Below are 22,240 nucleotides of genomic sequence, written 5' to 3' on the forward strand. Positions count from 1 at the left end.
TGCATCAAGTGTATTGTTTTTTCTTTCGTAAATTTGATGACTTGCCCCTGGTTCTGCTGCTGACTGGACTTTTCTATGACAAATATCTTTCCGATTATCACAAGTTATTTCACAAGGTTTTGATTTGTTTGCGTGTAAGTAGATTAAATAGGGCTATTGATCACAAATGAAATCAAGAGTAACGAATCAATGGCGCACACATTTCTATTTACACTGCGAACCAGCAACCTTGTGACACACAGGGATGTGCTTTAGCCACTCTTCTGCCACTGAGTCAGGTGACCAGCTGTTCAGCAGCAAGAGAAGAATGGAAATGCATGAGTGACACTCCTTAAAGGCTTCATAAGAGAATGGGATATTACTTTCTCATGTAATTATAGTTCGGGCCACACAAATTGACGTGGCGGCCGAGAATTGGTCCCCGAGCCTTGAGTTTGACCCACGCAAACACGCAATCACGCAAGCTGGTCCTCTGGATAATGACCCGGGTCAGTCTATCACTGACCATCCGACAAACGTCCTGCGGTGCCATGAACTGACCTGTATCTCTGGTAGTCGTCCTCGTCCTTATCCGGGCTGACCAGCTGGTTGGGGCAGGCCTCGTTCCCCAGCAGGCTCAGGTACTGCAGCGACGGGGTCACGTCAGCCAAGTGCTCCAGCAGGGCCTCGATATCAGTCAGGTGTCAAAGGGCCAATGTCAAGGACCCAGCGCTGTTAATTACATTAGCATTGACCGGCCGCCTGACTCCGCCCGAGCCTGTCGGCACTAAAACACATCACTGTCAAACTGACCCAGGCGCTCAAATGGGCCAGTCGGCGGCTTTGTGCGGCCGGGCAGACGGAGGGGCAATTTAAGGCGCAAGCTTTTTGGCATATAGCACTGACACAATTTGGCTGCAGCCCTCGCTGCCTTTTCTCTAGATCTCTTTCATTTCCTAGGTGGCCGGGCGCAGAACAGTGACAAAATGATGGATGCCCTGCGGTTCAAACCGTTCGTGCTTACCAGAGCTGTGCCGTGGAAAACTTTTGAGAAACGTGGAAAAAACAAACAGCCACTAAGCAGGCACATTCATCACTAATACATTCACTTGGAAAATTGAGCCCCAAAGTGTCAAAACACAACAGCACTAATGCAGCGCCCCGGCTCTAAAATGGCACAGTGCCACGACAGGATGTACATAATTGGCCTATTAGCATGTGCCGACCACTTCACAACCAAGCGCGGCACACGGTCCCAGACGCACACTTCAAGGAGCCCCAGTTTTAATGTTGACTCTGGAAGTTGTGTGTGTTTGTGTGTGCAAATGCGGGAGCATCGTTACCCACAAGGATCTGCACAACCAGAGGAAAAACAGGACACATTGCTAAACCTGTTCAGAAGGGAAGTTCAAACATCTCTGACTGATCATAAACAGCCTCACATTGTGTCAGAGCCTTGAGTTTAGGGCAGCCGTGCAGCGCTTTGGTGGAACTCTGTTTACAGTTGCTTGGAAAGTAGGACAATCAATCATCTACAGTTTATACAAAACAAGGTCTCCAGAGTTTGGCTGCAGTTTGGCTAAAAAGCTTCTTATTCGGGCTGAGTAAGCACACCTACTGCAATGTATAGTTTTATGTTGATCAGAATAAATATTACAGACATTCTTTTAGTCCCCAAAGGAATTCTACTTGACTGTACACCCTTTTTTTCATATTACATACTCCAAAAAGTACATTTATCTGACATATACTGCAGGTCACCATTGCTAGAGCCGCAGAAGTTTCTCGCTAGGATATGCATAATTAAATAATTCAAATATATAATTAAAAAAATTTTTTTTTCATTGTATCAAGGGATTCTTGATTCACTGAAACAGCCACCAGCCACTATTTTATTAAGCAGATGTAGTTTGTTCCGATGACTTGTCAAGAATAAATATAAATAATTTTGTTGTTGTTGCAGTATAATATAATATAATATAATATAATATAATATAATATAATATAATATAATATAATATAATATAATATAATATAATATAATATAATACGTTGGAACTGTGTTTGATAATTTGGACTTGATAGAGTACAGTGTATTAATGTTTCATATTTATTTGAACAAGTTAGTTATTTTAAATGTTAATATTATTTAAAAATGGGATGTACTTTACAAATAAAACTAATTTATACATCATATAAGAGTGTATTTATTAACACCTGTAAACATCATGAACACACAGCATACTTCACGTTGCTGTTGAATTTATTCTAAACTTTTTTTTTATTTGAATTTTAATCTGTCTTGCGTTCTAATCTGTGTATTGTTAATATTATTTTAAAGAGCAGTGATAGAAAAGTAAAACAGGGGAACAAATGAACCCCTTCAATGCATCTCATCCCACTCACGTACTTTGATCTGAAGAAATATGCAAGATATTTTAGTGAGGATTTTGAACGCAGAGGTTCGAGGAAATGAAGTACATCTTTAAAAATCGATCAGAGACAAGCAGGAAACAAAAGAAGCTGATTCGTCAGTGTGTCACAAAAGAACACAAGACATTAGCACTGACTTAGTCGGCTGTTTTCTCATTCAAATACCATACAAGAAGGCTTTGATTTGGTCTTGCCCCTGGTGAACACCAGTCGAAGTTTATGCTCTTTAGAACAGTGTGATCTAGGAGCTGGCTGCTGAGTTTGAACAGCCCACAGTCCACTAGAGGTCCCTGTGGTTCAGAAACGACTCCTCCATGAATCAAGTGAAAGCACACTTAACACGTCTGTGCTCCCAGATGAGACACAAATGAAAAAAGGACAAAATGAAAATCAGTATTAGATAAGAAACAATTGCTTCAAAAGGATATATAGTTCTTATTGACGGTCAGGGTGTGGAGATTGGGTAACCTCGGCAACCGGAGGTCATTTCCAAGCAGATTGTTGTCAGCGATGAGCTCTTCCAGCTCGGTGAACATTTTGAGGCCCGCCAGTGACCTGCAATGATACAGCAAGAGGAGAAGTGTCTTCAATCTGGGCGTATTGTGCCGAAGTAAATATTTAAACCTCCCTCTTTGACAAAACAGCGGAGTAAGTCTGAGCCTGTCAGCGGAGTGAATGACAAGAATTAGTGGTGCTGAGCTCCCCTGGCATGGAGAGGCATCCTTCAGCACTTGGCAGGATGAGGGATGGGGGTCACTTGTGAGTAGCCAGGATTCAAAACAAAAGGCTTCAGAAATGCGGCAGGCAGGATGAATTTGTCAATGTCTTGTGCCTTGAGGCGCCCAGTTTCGCCTGACCCTAACCCTCCATTCCCAAGACAAATCACTCTGTCACAGTTCACCTTCACTCCACAGACACAAATTTAACTTGTCATCCATCATTTTCACAGCGCAACCGGAATACACTCGCCATCACCAAAGAAATGGAAAGGAAACTTTTGATGGCTGCAGCTCTGCCATGAGGTTGGGATGTTCGGAACGCCAAACAGTTTGAGCCGTTTTAAACTACTCCAACTGTGGGAAAAAAAAAATGGCCGCCAAACACTGGCGGTGAGACGTAATGACAAGTGAATTTTAAAAATACAAAGCCAACTTTGAGCATCTTAAAGTTTTTTAAAATTAATGTTGGCTTTTAAAAAGGTTGCAGTGCACGATGCGACTCGGTGCTAAACATAAAAACACAATAGAACAAAATAAAAAGCGACCACACCTTGAAAACAATTCACAATAAGATATAATATGCGTGACTTTCTGACACTGAACATGTATTATTTGGCTGAACAACCACTGCTCAGGTTAGATCACCTGATAAACATCTTGTTGCGGATAAGCAGAAGGTGCTAACTAACTCTCAACACCTGTGTTTGTGTGCGCCTGCACGGATGTGTGTGCGAGGGGGAGGCAGTCCTGTGGGTTCTGTTATTAGCTGCTTGGTTAAAGGCAGCCGGCTGGCGCAGGGGGGGAGCCTTATTAATTGTTGTTTTCATGTCACCACTGCTGCGTGCACCGGCTGATTTAATCAGTTAAATTCACAGCCAGGGGAGAGTCGGTCGAGCCCCATCCAGCACTAACCACAGTGCAACACTCCCCGGCTTGGTCGGCCAGCCCTCTGCAGAGTTGCCTCACCACTTTCACGAGTTTTTAGAAGCTGTTTCAAGGCGCCGCTCGGAAAACTAACAAACTTGAAGCGCTGCCGTGAAAGTGTTTCACCTCCAAAACTGTTAAAGCAGCTCGTGACAGTAATGGCTCCATTGTGATCCTCATTGAGGAAGGAAGAAAAGGCTTCATGTTGCATCAGAAATGAGCTCATCATCCGTGTAACGTTGATCAGACCAGGACAGTAAATCTGAGGTGGCGGTCGTAATCGGGGCTCGGAATATGTGAGGCAGCGAAGGGAAAATCTGTTTGGCTCACATGAGAAGTGACAGCCGAAGATGCATTGCAAAATCATCATGGAAAAACGCTGAAATATATTGGAAATCTCATGTAATATATTGTAAAGTAAAATACACATTCATAAAATAAAGCAGAACAATAACTAGAATTTCAAACCTAAAAGTTATTGTCATACTGTTTAAGGAAAATGAAGATATTAGGGAAGAATATCTGAGTTCAGGAAAAGAGTTTGAAGACACCATATTTTTTTCATTTAAAAAAAGAAAGAAAAAAACGTCACTACAAAATATGTAGTTAAAATTCTATATATATATATATATATATATATATATATATATATGAGGTATCATTTTGAGTCATGGTGGTTCAATGGTGGATAAAGACAGGATGTTATGTTTAATGTTGCGAACAAATCTTTGAAAATTATTTTTAAAATGTAACATGTATTAAATGAATAATACATTTATATGAAAATAGTAAAATAATATAACAAAAAATAAACAAATAAAACTATATATCTAGAGTTATATAGTTTTTTGCTAAGCATTGTAAAATGAATTTCCGGGAAATGGAAGGAATTACCTAAATCTATTTAAAATAAGTCCATATTCAGAAATTGATTGGGGACGTGTAACTAGCTAAATAGCAACGGTATGGAGGTAAAAAGAGACTGAATTTATTCACTGAAAAGCAATAAAATGGTAATAGCAGAAAGGAAGCCCTGTTTTATTAAACTACAAATACATTTCCTGTGAGTGAAATAACAGTCCAAATGACGCATGTTATTGTCATTTATGTCAAGTGTATTCATGCAGACGCTTCACAAGAGAGCAAAGTGCTCTTCTTTTAACAAGGTGAGATGATGGATCTGCCGCTTGTTAAGATAATTATGATCAGTGTCATCGTCAGGCCCTTCTTCACGCTATGATCACCACTTTGTCTTTGTAACTCACACTCATGCATCATACATGTGTGCATCCAAGTGTGCCGCCGCACTTGCACGCGTGCGTGCTGAGACTCGTCTTGTCATCAGCTGTTGTCGTACCGTCCAGTTCACACGGCTCATAAACAAACATGTGACCTGCAGAGATTCGTGTGGGACAGGAAGCGAACAGGACACGGCTGAGGAGGGCAGCCAGATCAATAGACTCATGCTAATGTAGACAAAGTGACTGATAAACTGCAGCTGACAACAGTGGGAAGAATGCGCCACCGTTATTGGCTGAAGTGTCAGTCACTCCTGTCAGTGTTGTGCGCGAGTGTCATGTCACATCTTGAACAGCCCAATGAAAAATGGGGAGCAGCCGGCAAAAGTGATCGCAGTTACAGACTCTCCTGCTCAAAATCAAATCAGTCAGCGCCGTTGACAATAGAAGTCTCAACATGATTTATATAGTGATATAAAACAACGTGGACCTTCAAGAATTAATTCTGCAGATACCTGAAAACAGTTTGATGCTAACTGCGACGCAAGGAACGCAAGGCACTGTTGAAATTAAGTCTCTTTTTCTAAGAGTCATGTTTCAGAAGATGAATTATAACATGACATTTTTCGTCCAATTCAGTTCCACAAAATAGTCTTGCAGGTGCTACTTTCTGATGATGTAAGATCATGTCAGCAGCATGTTAGCCGGCCTGCACACCAGATTCTTTGGTGAGCAAGTGGGATCTATAGTTCCTCTGTGCATCTGTCGCCCCAATCCTTCTCCGTAGTTCGACCACCACAGTTGTTTCAGCTGATAGAGCTGCTCACAACCCACCTCCACCCCGGCCTTCAAGCATCTGTTACTGTCCGGATTGTGTGTGCAGGAGTGTCAAACTCAATCATGCAAGGCGCCAAAAATATTGGGGGTTGAAAAAAAGTAGAGAAAAGTATAGAAAAAGACTTTTTTTACAGGACACGTGGTTGATCTTAAAACCCCTTCACCACAGATTCCCCTCACACAAGTAGACCAAAAACACCAACCGATATATGTAGTTTAAGTTTAAAGTTAAAGTAAGTTTAGGTTTAAAATGAATGGAAGGGCCCCCTGTGGACAAATAAAAAAACACATTTATAGCTCTCTAAGAAAAATGGGACACAACTAGGTAAATATCACAGATCCAAGTGGGACTGACGTGCAGATTGTCCAGCAGATACATGTGTTATGAATTGATCAAAAGCAGGTGGACGGTGGTTTACATGTGTGGATAATGGACGTGACTGGAGATCGCCAGTCGGGATAAGGACCTGTAAAGCTCAGAGAAAAGGGAGTGGAGCCAGACAATATTGTCTTAAATAAACTTAGTGAAAGGCGTTTAAGCAGGAAGAACAGCAGCGAAAAACTCAAACCCTTAAAATCCATTATCTAACACGACCATAAATGCTGCGCGTATGTATGTATTCTTATTTCAGCACCTTATGTTTTCATAGCTGTGGTCTTTACTTTCACATTGTGCTAAAAAGTACTTCAGCCATTAAAAAGTGAAAATAGTGTTAGTGAAATAACTAGTGAGCCAGTCACACACTGCTGTCGATTCCAATAAAATATGCAACAAAGATCCAAATAAACATCAAAAACACCGAATATAGAGCATCAAAAGACGATCAGGATTAACTCAAAGCACATAACATGACATTATCTGTAGCGCAAATTGATTCCCTGCAACCCTTCAAACCTCCACTCCCACCACCTCCACACACTCTCCCCTCCAGCGACAGTTTACTCCGCAGCAGACCCCGCCCCCTCCTGTCTCACCTTCCACTCGCCGTCCAGCATGGCACCCCACTTTCGGTATTATTAGGCCTCAGGTGGCATTCATTTAAAGATCACACGTTCAGGACGCACGTAGCCCTCCCCGACTGCATGTCAATTCGCACATGGGAAGGGGATTACACGTCTCTGTCGAGGCAGCTGTAAATTACTATTAATGGCAATGCAAATCATTAGAGAACATTCAGCGCCGCCAGCTCACCTCTTTCTTCGCGGAGCTTCACTCTTAATCTGTTTTGAATGCGCTCACTCCTGTGTAAACACATTACAAGCTACAAGGCTGGGAATTGAACGTGACATGTCAGTGAAATTTACATTGAGTTTAACCCTCTGACTGACAAACGTATTGTTGTCAAAGAGAATCCGCCCTTTAATTTAATGTAACCAAACCTCATGCACGTAGATTTGGAGAAGGGAAGAAAATACACTGAGGAATACTTTACTAAACAGTAGGGATGGGCCATAACTTATTGTACACAATATACCGCCAAACTCCACGATGACAATTCTGCATCTCACGATAAATTTGATAAACACGTGACACACTCGCTGCATAGGACCTGCACACGTGAACCTGACGAGACCGTGATGGCACGCCGCCCGGCGTTTGACAGCCGACACCGTCGTGTGAGAGTTGTGGAGAGTGTGGTGGGCTTTGGTTAATAATCGTCTAAATACATCTTTAAATACAGGGAACCTGTATATGACACTGGTCGACTCTGAGTCTCTGGATCTGTGTTTATTTTATGAGATGGAGTGGTCCTCATTGGGTCTCTGTCTGTCTTGGTTCACATCAACACATGCAGGTGTCATGCTGCGCTGGCGCTTCAGCCAAATACCGTGGTGAAAATAGTTGGACATTGGACGGAGCTCCGCTCCGATATTGTCGGTGGCGTCCTCTTCTGCGTCCCCTTTAGGGTTCACTGATCGCAGACACACTCTCACAGGCAGCGCTAATGCTATGACCCGGCATCAGTTAGGGACCATCAACAAATTCTAAAGCGGTTAAAGTATTGGTGAAATCTTCAATAAAGCAATGTAAAACAGCCATTTTAGGAGAGAGAATTGTGAAAAGGTTTTTCATCATACAAGACAAAGGACTCAGAGTTTGAATAATGATTTCCAGAATAGACTAAATGGTCATGTGTTCATATTATTTCTCATATTTCTTCAATAGCATCTAGGAAATGTGTCCAGACTGGTCCATAGTACAAGTCAACTGTTCAGAGACATGAGATACAGCAGACAGACAGCTAAATTTAACCCCTAAATAAAGCTGGCAGAGCAGTCTGTCAGACATCAGCGGCTTCTACCAGAGACGTGAAACTTTGAATTTCTCATCTGTACACTTAGTTCACTATTCTACTGAAACATAAACAAATCATGATGTTGGAGACAAACTCCACTAAATAGTTTCATCATTAAACAGTTTCAAGCGAGACTTCAGTGTCCAACACACGCAATAGAATGAAAATGGATTTATTGTGACAATTATCATTATCGCCGAAATTACGACATTTATCGCGATAACTATTTTTGTCCATATTGCCGATCCCTACTAAATAGTATTTTTTGCAGCTGTCATTGGTATTTTGGATTTCATCGACCTTAGAAGTTGAAATTGAATCCCCCTCAGCCAATGTCTGTTGACCGCCACTACCATCCTGAGCCTCTCTATCATTGTTGGGTACTCTGCTGCAACACAACGTACTTAAAAGCTATGCTACGATAACTTCTCAAGGAAATCGGCGCATACTCCAGATGACTGCGTTGTGCTTGCAATATTCCACCCGACCCAACTCGACCCTTTTGTTTCAACTTCAGCCCTCAACAATACACTTCTTTATTTATTCTCATTGAATTTTGTCTCGTAGGGACCAGAGAGAATGTCTTGTCTGAGAGCAAGTTGGCGTTATCTGCTTCTAATCCTGTTTAAGATGTAGATTAAAGCGGCGGAAATGTCTGCGCGCTGTGTTCGTTTAGAGCCAGCTCCAGTGTGTGTGTGCGATAACGCCGTGGTGGAACCTGCAGTGTCTGAATTATAGACCACCCCTGTGGATTTCCCCGCTGAGCATGTGAGGTTAATATTCTCTCTCAATGTCATTAGTGCTGGCAGAGGAGCTAAGAGCGCAGTGAATCAGACAGCTACTGATCCTGTCAATCCACACAAACCTGGCGTAACACACACACACACACACAATCATACAAAGGAGGAACAAATCAAAGCCAGCGCACTGAGGTCAGCATCACCTGGCCTCGTGTTACGCAGCAAACCTTCAATCCCAGTCACACTGAACACCCTGGATCGAGGCAGTCCAGGGAGTGTGGACCGACATCAGACCAAAGAACAGAAAACTAGCGCATCGCAAGCCACTCAAAGCGAGAAAACTCAACGCTAAGACGCCATGACAGCTGGATGGAATAAAATATTATGAAATAAATCCTCAGAGAAAGGGGGCAGGCGAAGGCTGAGCAGCACTTCCCTTCCAGTATTGCCCAGGATGCGCTCATGGAAACGGCAATGCATCTTGTGAATGTTTGTGTTGAAAGATTAGTTGTCTATCCACATGACAAACACCCCGCGCACTCAGTGAGCAGGAGCCGAAAATCAATTCACTGATGGCGTCTCAGTCAGCGAGGACATCCGCGCGGCACAAACAAGAACACAGTGGCCCTCGTGTGGGCCGGACGGCCGGGCGTATGGCCGCTAATGTGCCAACATTACAGTGACGCCGAACACAGCCTGCACATATTGCAGGAGGAAATAAGATTGAGGGGTGAATAATGCGATGGAACGTGTGCTGTGTGAGGTAATAACAGTGGGCGAATGACCGAAGCATGTTTTCAAGATCCAAAAAAAAAAAAAATTCAAAAGGGAAATGTGGTGACGCGCAGGAACGACTGAACCAGTGGCAGCTGGTGGAAGGGGAGTTGAGGCAGTTTCCTATCATCTTAATACATGTAATATCAAAACAAACATCAGGACAGCGCAGCACTTTTTTTTTATTATTAGAAATTATTGGAAGCAGAGGAAGAGCTCTAACTTGTGGGGAGCTTCCTTTACAAAGCCTGGGGCACAGCCAAAAAGTGCCGCCAAGGCAACCGACTTAAGGGCGGTGCCATGTGTGTATTTCATGTCTGTGATTGGCTGAGCTGCTGTGCAGAAGGGGCACTTACTCTACTGCCCTCCACTTTTTGGCTTTGGCTTTATTCGGGTTCTATGAGGCATGGAGTGGTGACCCCTATTGACCAGCCGCACCCAAGTTTCGGGAAGTCGATGCCAGATATACAGTGCACACAATGATGCGAGCTAGCATAGCTGCAAGTGTAATGTGCTTTTGCAATCCAACCAACATGTTAGCTTGTTGCTAAGCGCTTATTAAAAGTCAAACCACTTGTACCTCTGTGGACCATGCATTGACATCAGATACCAAACAGCTCCCGCTATGTCCAGGATACAACACGCCTCTCTCTTTGACTCGATGATAGTAAAGAAAACAGCCCAGAGAATGAGAGCCTTGTCGAAGAATAGAATTTTCCTGGTACAACAAACCTTTATTTCATGTTTTTCAATTGACCAGTATATGAACTATTAGCCTACAAACACGGGCCAGTGTGCAGCAGAAGGTTTTCGCTAAATAAACGCTAAACCAATGGGAAGAATGTTCCCTGCTCGCCGTCTGAGTGGTAGTCTGTCATTAGGCTGTTCAGGCCTGTCAACATTTCCCTGAGAGGGGGAGCCTTCCCACATTACGTTTGAGTGAGTTCAAACTGTCAAATGCCAGCCATTTGTATGCCTCAGCATCCACCTAATAGCAAATAATCACTACCCTGCGCTCTCTTCATGGCAAATGATCGATGTTGTCTTGAAGTCTGATGGATGACCCTGCCACAGTGATGTCCAGGCATGCATTGAAAACCACCTCTATGAAATGTCTGTCAGTCTGATGAAGCGGTGAACGGAAGAAAATCACAAACGCGCCAGCGCCATGACAGTGAGGGATGCACAGACAGAAAGGAGAAAATGAACTGTGATCCATTCAAACCATAAAAAGGGCCATAAATGTCTGCATTAGTCGAAGACAGTGTGGAGTGTAAGGACCCGTGATGGTATGATTGGTAGACTGTATTATGCACGGTTTGCACAAGGCTAGATACAATACGATGTATGTGTTCCATAATACAACAATACAGTGACGACTCCATCATAGAAACGCGTCACAATGCATCTCACTGAAAGTGTTGGTTCTTGTTGTTGTCTTTTTTTTTTAATAAATACAATGAACGTTGCACATTGATTTTCATTTAAAAATAATACTTTACTTATTGAGCAAGAATAAAACACAGTGGTAGTGGAAACATTCAGGAAACTCATACTGAGGATTGCAGCTTATTAGTTCTGGATAAAATTGCAGTAATTCAATGTAAATATGACACTTTCACCAACAAATCTGGAGAAAGTTAGATCACCATCACCCTAGCAGTCAAAACTAAAACCATATTTCGCTAATAACAACAACGCACACTCGACTTTATGACTACAAAATGACATATCGGAGCTTTACGGCTTTGATTTTATCTTGTATATTTTTTCATCAGTACCATTTTTTGACACCCCAACACAACACATGTACAGCAATTTGAGGTGTTAGGTGCTACAACACCAACATGAACACTCCAAGAGCAGTGGCCATTGGAGTTTAGGTGATGCCTTCACGATTAGGGCAAAGCTTCCATACATTTTTTTCTAGCTCCATCCTTCTTTACCTTTCACAAAAAAAACCCCAAAACATAACTTTCTGACCACAACTAAGTAATATATCGACGAAAAATGACGACAAAATCACTTGTGAATATATGCTCCTTCCCTTGACACTGTTGTATTTTCATTGCTATTAATTTTTCGGTGAGTGAAGGTGAATTTTTAGACTATTAAAACAATGAGATTAAGATGCACAGAAACCAATTATCTGATGGACCATCTCATTTATGAACATGCCTAAGATGCAAGTGTACTGTATTCGGGTGAAGTAACACTGTAATCCCAACACCATGGCCTCAAACCTAGACAGCTAAGCGATGGCTGCTCGCACCTACCACCGTCCTTTCACGCTGGAACGCACAAACAGCACCCCTCAGATTCAAATGCACAGCAACACAATCTTTGCTCTCCCACTTGCTGACACAAATCCTTTCAAGCCTCACCATTTTCCCGCAAAGGTAATTAGTGCAAATTAAAAAGTTGGGAAGGCAGCCGACTGCTGCCGCTGTTGCTCCAGCGCCCCCTCAGTCTCGCGGATGAGCACGTCAGACGTGCCCCGGCCTCTCCGCCGCACAGGAACCACAGCAGCTGGGAACATGTGCGGAAGGAAAATGGAATGTGGAAACCCAGCCAGGGGTCCAAACAGTTGCCTCCCTCCTGCGACAAACCTGCGCTCCGCAGGGGACCATGTAATGACACGTGTAACAATAAAGCAGGTAGGATTCATAACTGGGATGTCCTCCCATAGAAGGGGGGGTTCAAATAAAGCCATTACATTGATAAGGGATTCAATTTCGGAGGAACATATCATTTAGCAAAATTTGCATAATGATAACAAATGCTCCGAATTCTAGAGGGGGGTGAGGAACAAACACATTATCATGAAAAGAACTTCCTGTTTAGTACCGTTCTAATCATTTAAGATGAAGCGACATGTTGAAAGGCGCCATCATTTATTCGCCGTCCGCCTTTCAAGCAGCCATTATTGTGATATAATTAGCTGCCTTCCTCGCATATTATTAAGAGGCTCACTGGGTGTCAGGTACAGAGACGTCGCAGAAATGACACACAACAAAGCAAGCGCTCTCCTCGTCGCACAAAAAGATAATTACACAGTCCCAAAGTATTATGGTTTAAATTTCAACAGGAAGAAGCGGCTTCCTGATCGCGCTGGATGGAGGGAGTTCTTCTTTTTTTTTTTTTTTTTTAATAAAAGCACAAGGATGTTTTCATTAGCATCTGAAAAACCCATATAAAGTTCACTGACATTTGTGCATTGGTTGCTGTTTGAACTTTGGCAGAGTTATTGTCCAAATATTTGATGACACACTCTGAAAAGAAAAAAATGATGTAAAAAATTGTACAGTATTTAATGTTCTAGATTAGTCAGAGTTACTTATTGCCTTGTTTTTTTCCGTATATTTAAATAGAACATGGGACATTTTAAATACAATATAATAATGAATAATAGGATGAAACAAAAAAGACAGAACAATTCTGATGAAAATGAAAAGTGAGAAACTCCAATATGTTGGAGGTTGAATGACAACAGTAACTTTAAAAAATGAATAAATAAATAAAAACTAATGATAATAATGATTTAAAAAAAAAAGGCTTTTCTGAATGTAACCATTTAATTCAATAGTTAGCCATCATTGTCCGGTACTCTGCTGCTTCCATAACAGATCGCAAATGAAGCAAAACATCTAAAGATGTTTTTTACACTTCTTTTCTTGTGAACAACGTTTAAAAGGCTCTAAAAAAAGAAAAACTATGGGACTAGGTCTATATAACTGCACCTGCTGTGGCCTCCTCCCAGGTCACAACGACAAGGTTAACAGGAAATAAGCAACAAGAACCTAAGTGGTCTCACATAAAACAAGGTTGTGGATTTGCTAAAAACCTCATCAGGTCGTGTCGTTCAGACGCATGTTTTGCTTTGCAGGAGATTATTAATGGACGGCTGACAATGACACATAAATGCAGAACAACGACAAAGTCATTGATTTGACCTTTTTGGAGAGTCGCTTCTTTTATCCTTGTTGCTTTCCCTCTACACATAATAGAACATGTCACCGCGCAATGCGCCTGGAAATTGAATGCCATCATTTTAATTTAAATGTTACATTCTTGGTGACATCTCCTGCGATGCATAATTGGCACTGAATCCCAGTTAGGTTGCGCGTATTTATCATTCAGCGCAAGACGCCAGCAGATATGTTTCTTTGATTGGGTGACAGTGAAAGATATGAGGGGGAAGTAGACTCACAAATCCACTGTCACACTGTCAGTTGGGCCTTCAGTCACAAACGTGAGCATAAACATGCATGATTAAAAACAGCAAAATGAGCTATACGTTCAAATCTTTGCGTCACAACAAGCTTGTTCAATCACATTTATATTTCAGCGAGCGAACAGCAAGGAGAGGAGCGCAGCGAGGAGAAGAGGGAAGCAAGGAGAAGAGGGAAGCAAGGAGAAGAGGGAAGCAAGGAGAAGAGGGAAGCAAGGAGAAGAGGGAAGCAAGGAGCAAGGAGAAGAGGGAAGCAAGGAGAAGAGGGAAGCAAGGAGAAGAGGGAAGCAAGGAGAAGAGGGAAGCAAGGAGAAGAGGGAAGCAAGGAGAAGAGGGAAGCAAGGAGCAAGGAGAGGAGGGAAGCAAGGAGCAAGGAGAAGAGGGAAGCAAGGAGAAGAGGGAAGCGAGGAGAAGAGGGAAGCAAGGAGCAAGGAGAAGAGGGAAGCAAGGAGAAGAGGGAAGCAAGGAGCAAGGAGAAGAAGGAAGCAAGGAGGAAGGAGAAGAGGGAAGCGAGGAGAAGAGGGAAGCAAGGAGCAAGGAGAAGAGGGAAATGAGTCGTGAGCAAAATGTTTTTGACTCCAGACTTCAACTGTCCCACTGAGTGACTGAATTGATCTATTCATTTTGAAAGGACAATCTCAATTTGTCACCTTATAAACAGACCAGTGTGTTCAGTTCAAGAAGAACATCTCATTACTAAATAACTGACTCACTGACTACCTTAATGACTGGTTGGTTAGTAACCATTTGACGTGTATTTTGTATAAAATAAGTGATTTAAAATGGAAAGGAGATTCATGTAAATTGTTGTAAACAGTTGTATAGTGTAAAATGTTGTTTAGAAACTGTATCCCAACTCAAACTGCACAGAATTCAGTGTGACAGGTATGTGTCCTTTGATGTTTCCTCTATTCATAAAATGGTCCCATAGTCTCAGTGAAGAGAGTGATGACATCATGACTCATGAAGCGTCTGCCACTAATTTAATAGTCGATTTTAGTGGACCATTCTGATGAATTGTTGCATACAGTATGTCGGGGAAAAAAATCATGGTAATATTTACTGGACCAATTTTTAGGGATAGTACTTCTGCTTCAATTAAAAAGACAGTTGACTTTAAAATGTAGTGGTATGAATGAACATTGGAGCACATTGGAGGTCAATATAAAATAAATAAATAAATTACATGTTAAATTATTCAGAGCCCTAGCCTCTTTTAATTTAAATAAATAAATTTTTAAACATTTCAATTGATTTTTTTTTTTTTTTGGCAGTTTCATATTCACCATTTAATCATTAAATCTTAGTCTCAGCACTTCTTTTGTGTCTTGTTTATTTTGCATTTGTACTGTCCTTCACTTTACCCTTACTTTGCATTCATTAGTACTATATTGTATAGGTATTATTATTGGAACCGCAAGCCAAGCAACGGCATTCTGTTGCTGAGGTGTTTTCTTGTGCAATGACAATAAAGGAAGTCTAAGTCTATGAACACTGGGTGGTCAGTGGAAGAATTCGCTGCTGGGTTATTTTAAACAAGACGCACACCTGCTCACTGTGCAAGGTGGGCGTGGCCACAGCACCTTGCAAGGTGGGCGTGGCCACAGCACCTCAAGTTGCTGACCGCAGCTATTGGGATCCCTCCTCACACAAGAATTATTTGTCAAATCAATAATAAATAACTATTGATAAGACACAGAAAGATGGAAGAAGAGAAAAAAATCTGATGACTTTGATCATTTAAGCAGTACTGATATTTCGCATGCGCACAGATCAAAAGACCCAGCGTTCAGGGTGAAAACAGGGCCATTTCTAGAAAGAACCAAATGAATAAATTCCTGCTTCTCTTTCACTTTCTTCCCAGCGCTTTGCCCTCTCCCTGTCTTACCGCTGGCCCATTACCTTTACAGAGTGAGGCTCATTAAAGACGGCAAGTTGAGTCAAATCTTTCTGTAATTCAGCAGAGGTGAATTGCTGTCAACATCATTAACCGTCATTTCTCCAACTCACTTCACTACTTATGAGCTGTTCTTTATTGTGTAATGATCCAAATCTCGTCTCTGAATCGCGCCTCTTCAAACGGCCCCAGAGGACATACCACCCAGGCAGCCACCTGACATGCTCGTGGGCCAGATCCAGCGTCATATTTGCATTCTTCTGGGCCAGCCGAGGAGTTCAGCTCCTCATTAATGTAAGTTCACAGGAAAAGAAGAAAGACATTTGCTCATTCATCCTCTCGGTCATCGTTCAACGGATTGATTCATTGATTAATAAAACGATAAAACATTACCCTGACGTATTCAACAGCTCCATTTAGTTCCGAGAATTTGGATTAACTTGAACTCAAATGTTCAAAGGGGAAATTCAGCTGCTTCGGAAGGAGAAGAAGAAGAAAAAGCTTCATCGCCAACGTCAGTGAGGATTCCACCAATGAGGAAAGTGCTTCGGTACAACAAAATAAGCAAATAAATAAAATTAAAAAAAGAATAAATTATAAGATATAAAACTGAAAAAAAGGCATAAACAATAATAATTGAAATAATAAATAAATAAACAACAAATGCTGTTCACGAATGGATCAGTCTGACGGCAGAGGGCAAAATGCTGCTCTTGTGACGGGAGGTTCTGGTCTACATTGACCGTAGCCTCCTGCCAGAAGGAGAACTCTCCTCCTCAGTCGCTTTCGTCCAGCCAAAAAAGTGGACTAACTCCGAAACTGAGACCAAAAATACAGGTAAAAAGTCCGACAGAGTGACAGACATATTGATATTAATCACTCATCTCGGGTGTAAGAACACGAGGATGCACCGTCAAAAACAAAAAAACTCGCAAAATAACCTGCACAATAATGGCAGGCCAGCCTTCTTCGGCACCAACTTAATACGTATTAAATCGTGACTACCTACAAGAAATAACTTTAAAAAAACATGGCAGTGAATTAAGTCCAAGTACGAGGTCCTTTTATGACAAGAAATTATAAAAAAAAAAAAAAAAACTGCAACACTGTAAATACTGAAAGATTTAAATGGTAAAATTTTTGGCGGGAAGTGACCTTCAGAACCTTCATTGATTGGTGATAGCTTTTTATGTTACAGAGGCCGCAATAGTGTGATGAACATTGATTAAATATGTTTTTACTTGTGACTTTTCCGCGGTTATAATATTGTTTTTGTGCATGATAAAAGTGTATTAACTGACATGCATGCAGCGCTGACAGCTAGTTGTTGATTAGCTTGAGTCGTGAGTCAATCATCCTCAGCTAAAGAAAGTTTATTGGCAGTTTAGTGATCTCATAAGGCAATTGGTCAGGCTAGCGCCATAGCTAATTACGCTGAGAGCTGCCCTGCTTATCATGCTAGATGTCCTGTCTTCAGAGAGGCCTCCTTTGTGCCTCCGCCATTGTGTGTCCCGCGGTGCTTAGTGTCATGCTATTAGATGTCCTCTAGGCCTTGTATTGGGGGAAGCCTCCTTTGTACGCGCACTATTGTGTGTTCCCAGCGCTAAACCCCCTGCTAGGTGGAAACATAGACAGAGTGCAGCGGGGGAATGCTTCTCATGGTCCTAAGACCTACAGTAAATCTTCAAACAATTTCGACCAACAAAAACCGCCGCTGCGCCGCGGCGAGCGTAGACAAGGAAAAGCAGATGAATAAGCAACATCAATTACTGGGACTTTGACCTGCGAGCCCCCACACCATGACACACATTTCACACCAAATCGCCCCAGATTGAAGTTGACACTGCTGGAGTGGAAACACTGACCCCTCACAAGGCTGGCGCTTCAAACTTCAGTCCAGAGAAAGGCAGGGGGAGTGACAAACTACTGAGACCAAGGCCAATGTGGAAAGAAGACAAGGAGGAGTGTGAATACCAAAAAAAACAGGCACATAATGGGTCCTAGTTTGTTTCAAAGTGAGACAAAATGGCTCAATTTGTGCACTTAGGCCATCGCATTGGCCCAGCTGAGGGACAAGAAGAACATGCGAGGGGACAACCGCATCGGGCCACTGATAAGGAGTCTAAAAGAAGAACAAAGCTGGACGTCCAAGGGGCTTACCAGTGAACCTGAGTGGGAACGCACCTTCTGTTAAAGTTGTTTGATGAAAAAAGGGGTTGCATCTCCTGAAGCTTTTCACCGCAGCACATGGAGCCCCCCACTACTTTTGTGGGTCCGGACAAAGGTAAAATCAACACATGGGTCACATTTGTTCGGGACATTGCTGAAACGCAAAGACTTTCTTTCACCCACAAAGAACTCAGAATCAGTGTTATCTCTTACTTTCCACTTTGCACAAAAATAGTCTGTTCATCCCAAGCGGATTGAAGGAAGAGCTTCAAAGGAGTTCTCGTAGAGGTGAGAAGATCTAACCCGCTCCGATCACAGTTTGTCAAAACAGTGTTAATTAAATTAATAACAAACCCTTCCGCACAACGTGCCCTGAGCTGACAAGTAGACATGCAGTCTAGCGTGGTGCATTGACACATTTGGGGGCATCAGGCTCCTCTGCACCCAGACAGTCCTAAGCATCTCCCAATTAGCCAGGGGGGAAGCGCAGAATATGTCTTGGGTTCCGAGAGCTAGCGTGAAACTTGATAATATGACATGGCATGCAAAAACACAGCGCGGCTTTTTATCCACACATGGGAGGAAAGGGGCGAGGGGGAGAATGTGAAGCAAGAAAGTGATTAACTGTGTTTCTATCAGGTAGTGAAGTATCGCAAAGTGGAACCCAGTTCACTGAAAACCAAACTATTTTTCCAATGACAAAAGTCCTTGGTTTCATTCGCCCTCTATCTGAAGATAAAGTGGAAGTCCATATTCACCTGAAGAAGATTGTTTCAGTAAACATCACGTAAGTTTAGCAGAGACCAGGGCACCATGGGAAAATGTGTTCTCACTGTGTCGACAGATATTGGTAGTTGTCCAGTGAACCTTCGTGTCTGACGTTGATGCAGAACCTTTAGCGGCTTTCAATTGAATGAAATGTTTTCCTTCTCAGGGCATTTCCTGACCTTCAAAATGGAGGTAAGAAGAGGCCACGATTGTAATCTGTCAGGTGCGTGATTAGTGGTGTCGCTTGGTAGATGTTAAGGGATGTCCGATATTGACATTGTGCCGACAGCTGATATGCCAACATTGTCCAAACCAATACAGATATATGCAACTGACTTCAGGCCACATCATAACTGCTGCTTAACTGTTGCTATTGTGATGCCTGTATTAAACATGGCTGTGAGAGGTAAGAACATCAAGTCAAGTTTCACATAAACACCTCAGATTTCCACCTTTATTTTTGACACGTTTGCCTTTATAATGGGAAGGAAACTTGATACCGATAACAATTACCTGAAAACTGGGCTCATATCAGGCCAATATTATCTGACTCTCCTAGTACACAAAGTATAGCACCTTACGTATAGTACGTGACCATGAGCTCCAGTCTTAGTGCAGTAAATGTGTTGCACAGTAAAGCAAATTCATGGACACATGCGGCACTATATGTATCATGTATACTTCACCACGACTTCAGCTGTGCCACTCCATGTCTGAGCACTTCAACCATGTTGGACAGTCGGGTGAAGCGACACTGACAGAGTCAGGAAATGCCACGACAGGGTAAATATTTGATTGAAATGAAGGCTTATTGTCTCAATATAGAACACAGATGGTTGACTTTGTCTAACCGCGGGTCGGAAACGTCCACTTGACCACCCTTTATATGTGACACCTTTGGCGTGTGGACGTCTAGGAAAACTGTGGGTTAGTAAGTGAAGGAAAGAACTGCTGAATCCTCCACAGCTTCTACCACTGTCTTCAGCTGCAAACCCTCATACGTTTGGTTCTACGAAAGTCATGTCTTGGGATTGCGGTTGCTCATACAATCAAACTCTCACGGTCATCCTTCACGCGACACCATCCCAACAGCTCCATCACGTTACACTGTACTTGTACTTGACCAGCTCCAGGGCACTTTGCACAAACATCTCTGTTGCTCCTTCATGGACATTCAACTCACTAGTCTTTCTTCCAATATCCACCATCCCACTTCTGACACCATTTGTCACTGACATGGCCTCGAACCCTGGTCATCAATGGGAGAAACCATGACAGTAAACAACCGACTCAATCTTGTGTCAGTCACATGAGGCAGCATTAGTAATTCATTACCGCATCCCTTTCAAGCAATTTCAGGCAACAAAAATTCATTTACTGACAAAAAAACTGAGTAGCCGAATGTCGAATCTTCAGTCAATCAAATGGAACAGTCAAAGGTGAATGATTGACAGTTAAAATATATATTTTTTAAGTCAATCTCACAGTCTATAGAGTGTTCCACAAGCCCTTTAAACAACGGCACCATTCACTTCCCCTCGCTCCATCACAGACCGTCATGCAAACTGATAATGGAGCCAATGCCTGTCACTCAAGTCAGTCTTTGCAAATGGAAATGGGGAGACAAGGTTCAGACGAGGATCATTTCATTCAGTTGACGCACATTACAACTGAGAATTTTCAAAAGAGCGAGCGTTCAAAGCTCTCAGGTCAATTACCGTGTCTAGTCTGTCAGCGCCGTGTGAAATGTATACCTTCAAAGCACGCTCGGCACAACGGATGAAGAGAAGAAAGGATGCAGCCACCAGCTGGTTAACCTGGAGATCATACAAATGACGGGCAATTTGCACCTCAACTTGCATTCGCTTATGGGTGAAGGTCCATTAACGCGGCACCCAACGATGATCACATCAGAATGTACTGGGAGATGTAGAATCCCTCCTTCCCTCATTTAATAAGATCAAATATAAGAATCTATTGGGGGAATCCAAGGTCCTTCCTCAACTTGATGTATTCTGGTGACCATTAGAAGCTTGCAACCAGGTGAGAGGTGGACTGGAGATCGACTAGCACTTTTTTCACCATGAGCGACTGACACAGTGGAATTGTGATGATAGCCAACGCACACACTGGTGATCTCCCACTCCATAATCCCCTCACTTGTGAGCAAGACCCAGTGGAACTCCAGTGCGGTACAGACCCATCAACATTGTAGAGAAGTTGAACAGCTGAAGGCACTGCCTTTAAATAACTATTAAATTAAACACCTTCACTTTGACTATCTGCTGGAAAAAAAATAAAATAAATATAGATATATATATGTAATGCATATGATCTCCTCAGTCAACATGTTGTTACCAATGATAGAGAGCAATGACGTCTGCAACAGTTTAGACATAGAGTTTAGACAAATCTATACCATCCACCCTTCAAAGAAACTTTGTGTTAAAAGTATTCCTTCTATTCAAGCCACCACACGGACAAGAAATAAAATAGCAACCTCGCGACAGTGACAGACAAGTGGAATTAAGAATAATTGCAGTGTCAGAAAGAGAGACAGCTGCATGATGAGATTCTATGTCATTTAGACAATCAGAAACTTAAGAGGGAATGTGACACATCGCTCCCCCCTCCATCCGACAGGCCCGGTGACACGGCTGGTGATAATTTCCAGAAGGGAGAGGAGGAAAAAGAGTGAAGAGTGGAGGCAGCAGAGATGAGAATGAAAGTCACAGAAGGAAAGGTGTGATGCCTGAGCTTCCATATGCAGTGTGGGCCAAGTGATAGCAGTGTCGCGCCTTCATTGCTGGAATCAAGACGAAATATCCCCTTTACATGTCAAGCTGCCAGGCAGATAAGAGGTGTCTGGAGCTCCGTTCATGAGATTAATACTTCCCCGCCAGAAATGACAGCATGTGAAGGGGGGCTGTTGATCTTTGTGCTGTAAATCCACTTTAGCGACACTACAAGCCTTACTTTATAGATAAAATGAGATCTTTGTGTTGGAGCAATTATGCACACACACAAGCGAAAACTACACAGGGAAAAGTACACTAAATAAAGTCCATACTGAGTGTTTCACTCAGCTTTACTGTCCACACATTCACCCACCGGGCTGAATATAAATACAGCGGTCAACATAATGAATGCGAAAAGTGTTTTCTAGAGCTCTCGTAGTTTCATCACTAGAGAGGCGCCTCATGTTCTGACCAGCAACTAAACCACCAATTCCCA

At 42.5% G+C, this 22,240-nt stretch overlaps 1 protein-coding gene across 1 annotated transcript in view; it reads right to left on the reverse strand.

The window, feature by feature from the left end:
• Positions 1 to 22,240, reverse strand: part of lrmda (leucine rich melanocyte differentiation associated) — a 241,689-nt gene that overhangs the window by 79,214 nt on the left and 140,235 nt on the right. The window contains exons 3-4 of the mRNA XM_053876068.1: positions 2,841 to 2,967; positions 541 to 680 (exon numbers count right to left, since the gene is read on the reverse strand). Of these exons, the coding sequence (XP_053732043.1) occupies positions 541 to 680; positions 2,841 to 2,967 (267 nt within the window). The remainder of the gene's footprint in view (positions 1 to 540; positions 681 to 2,840; positions 2,968 to 22,240) is intronic.

Source organism: Synchiropus splendidus, chromosome 9 (genome assembly GCF_027744825.2).
Source record: "Synchiropus splendidus isolate RoL2022-P1 chromosome 9, RoL_Sspl_1.0, whole genome shotgun sequence".
Classification (NCBI taxonomy): Eukaryota; Metazoa; Chordata; class Actinopteri; order Syngnathiformes; family Callionymidae; genus Synchiropus; species Synchiropus splendidus.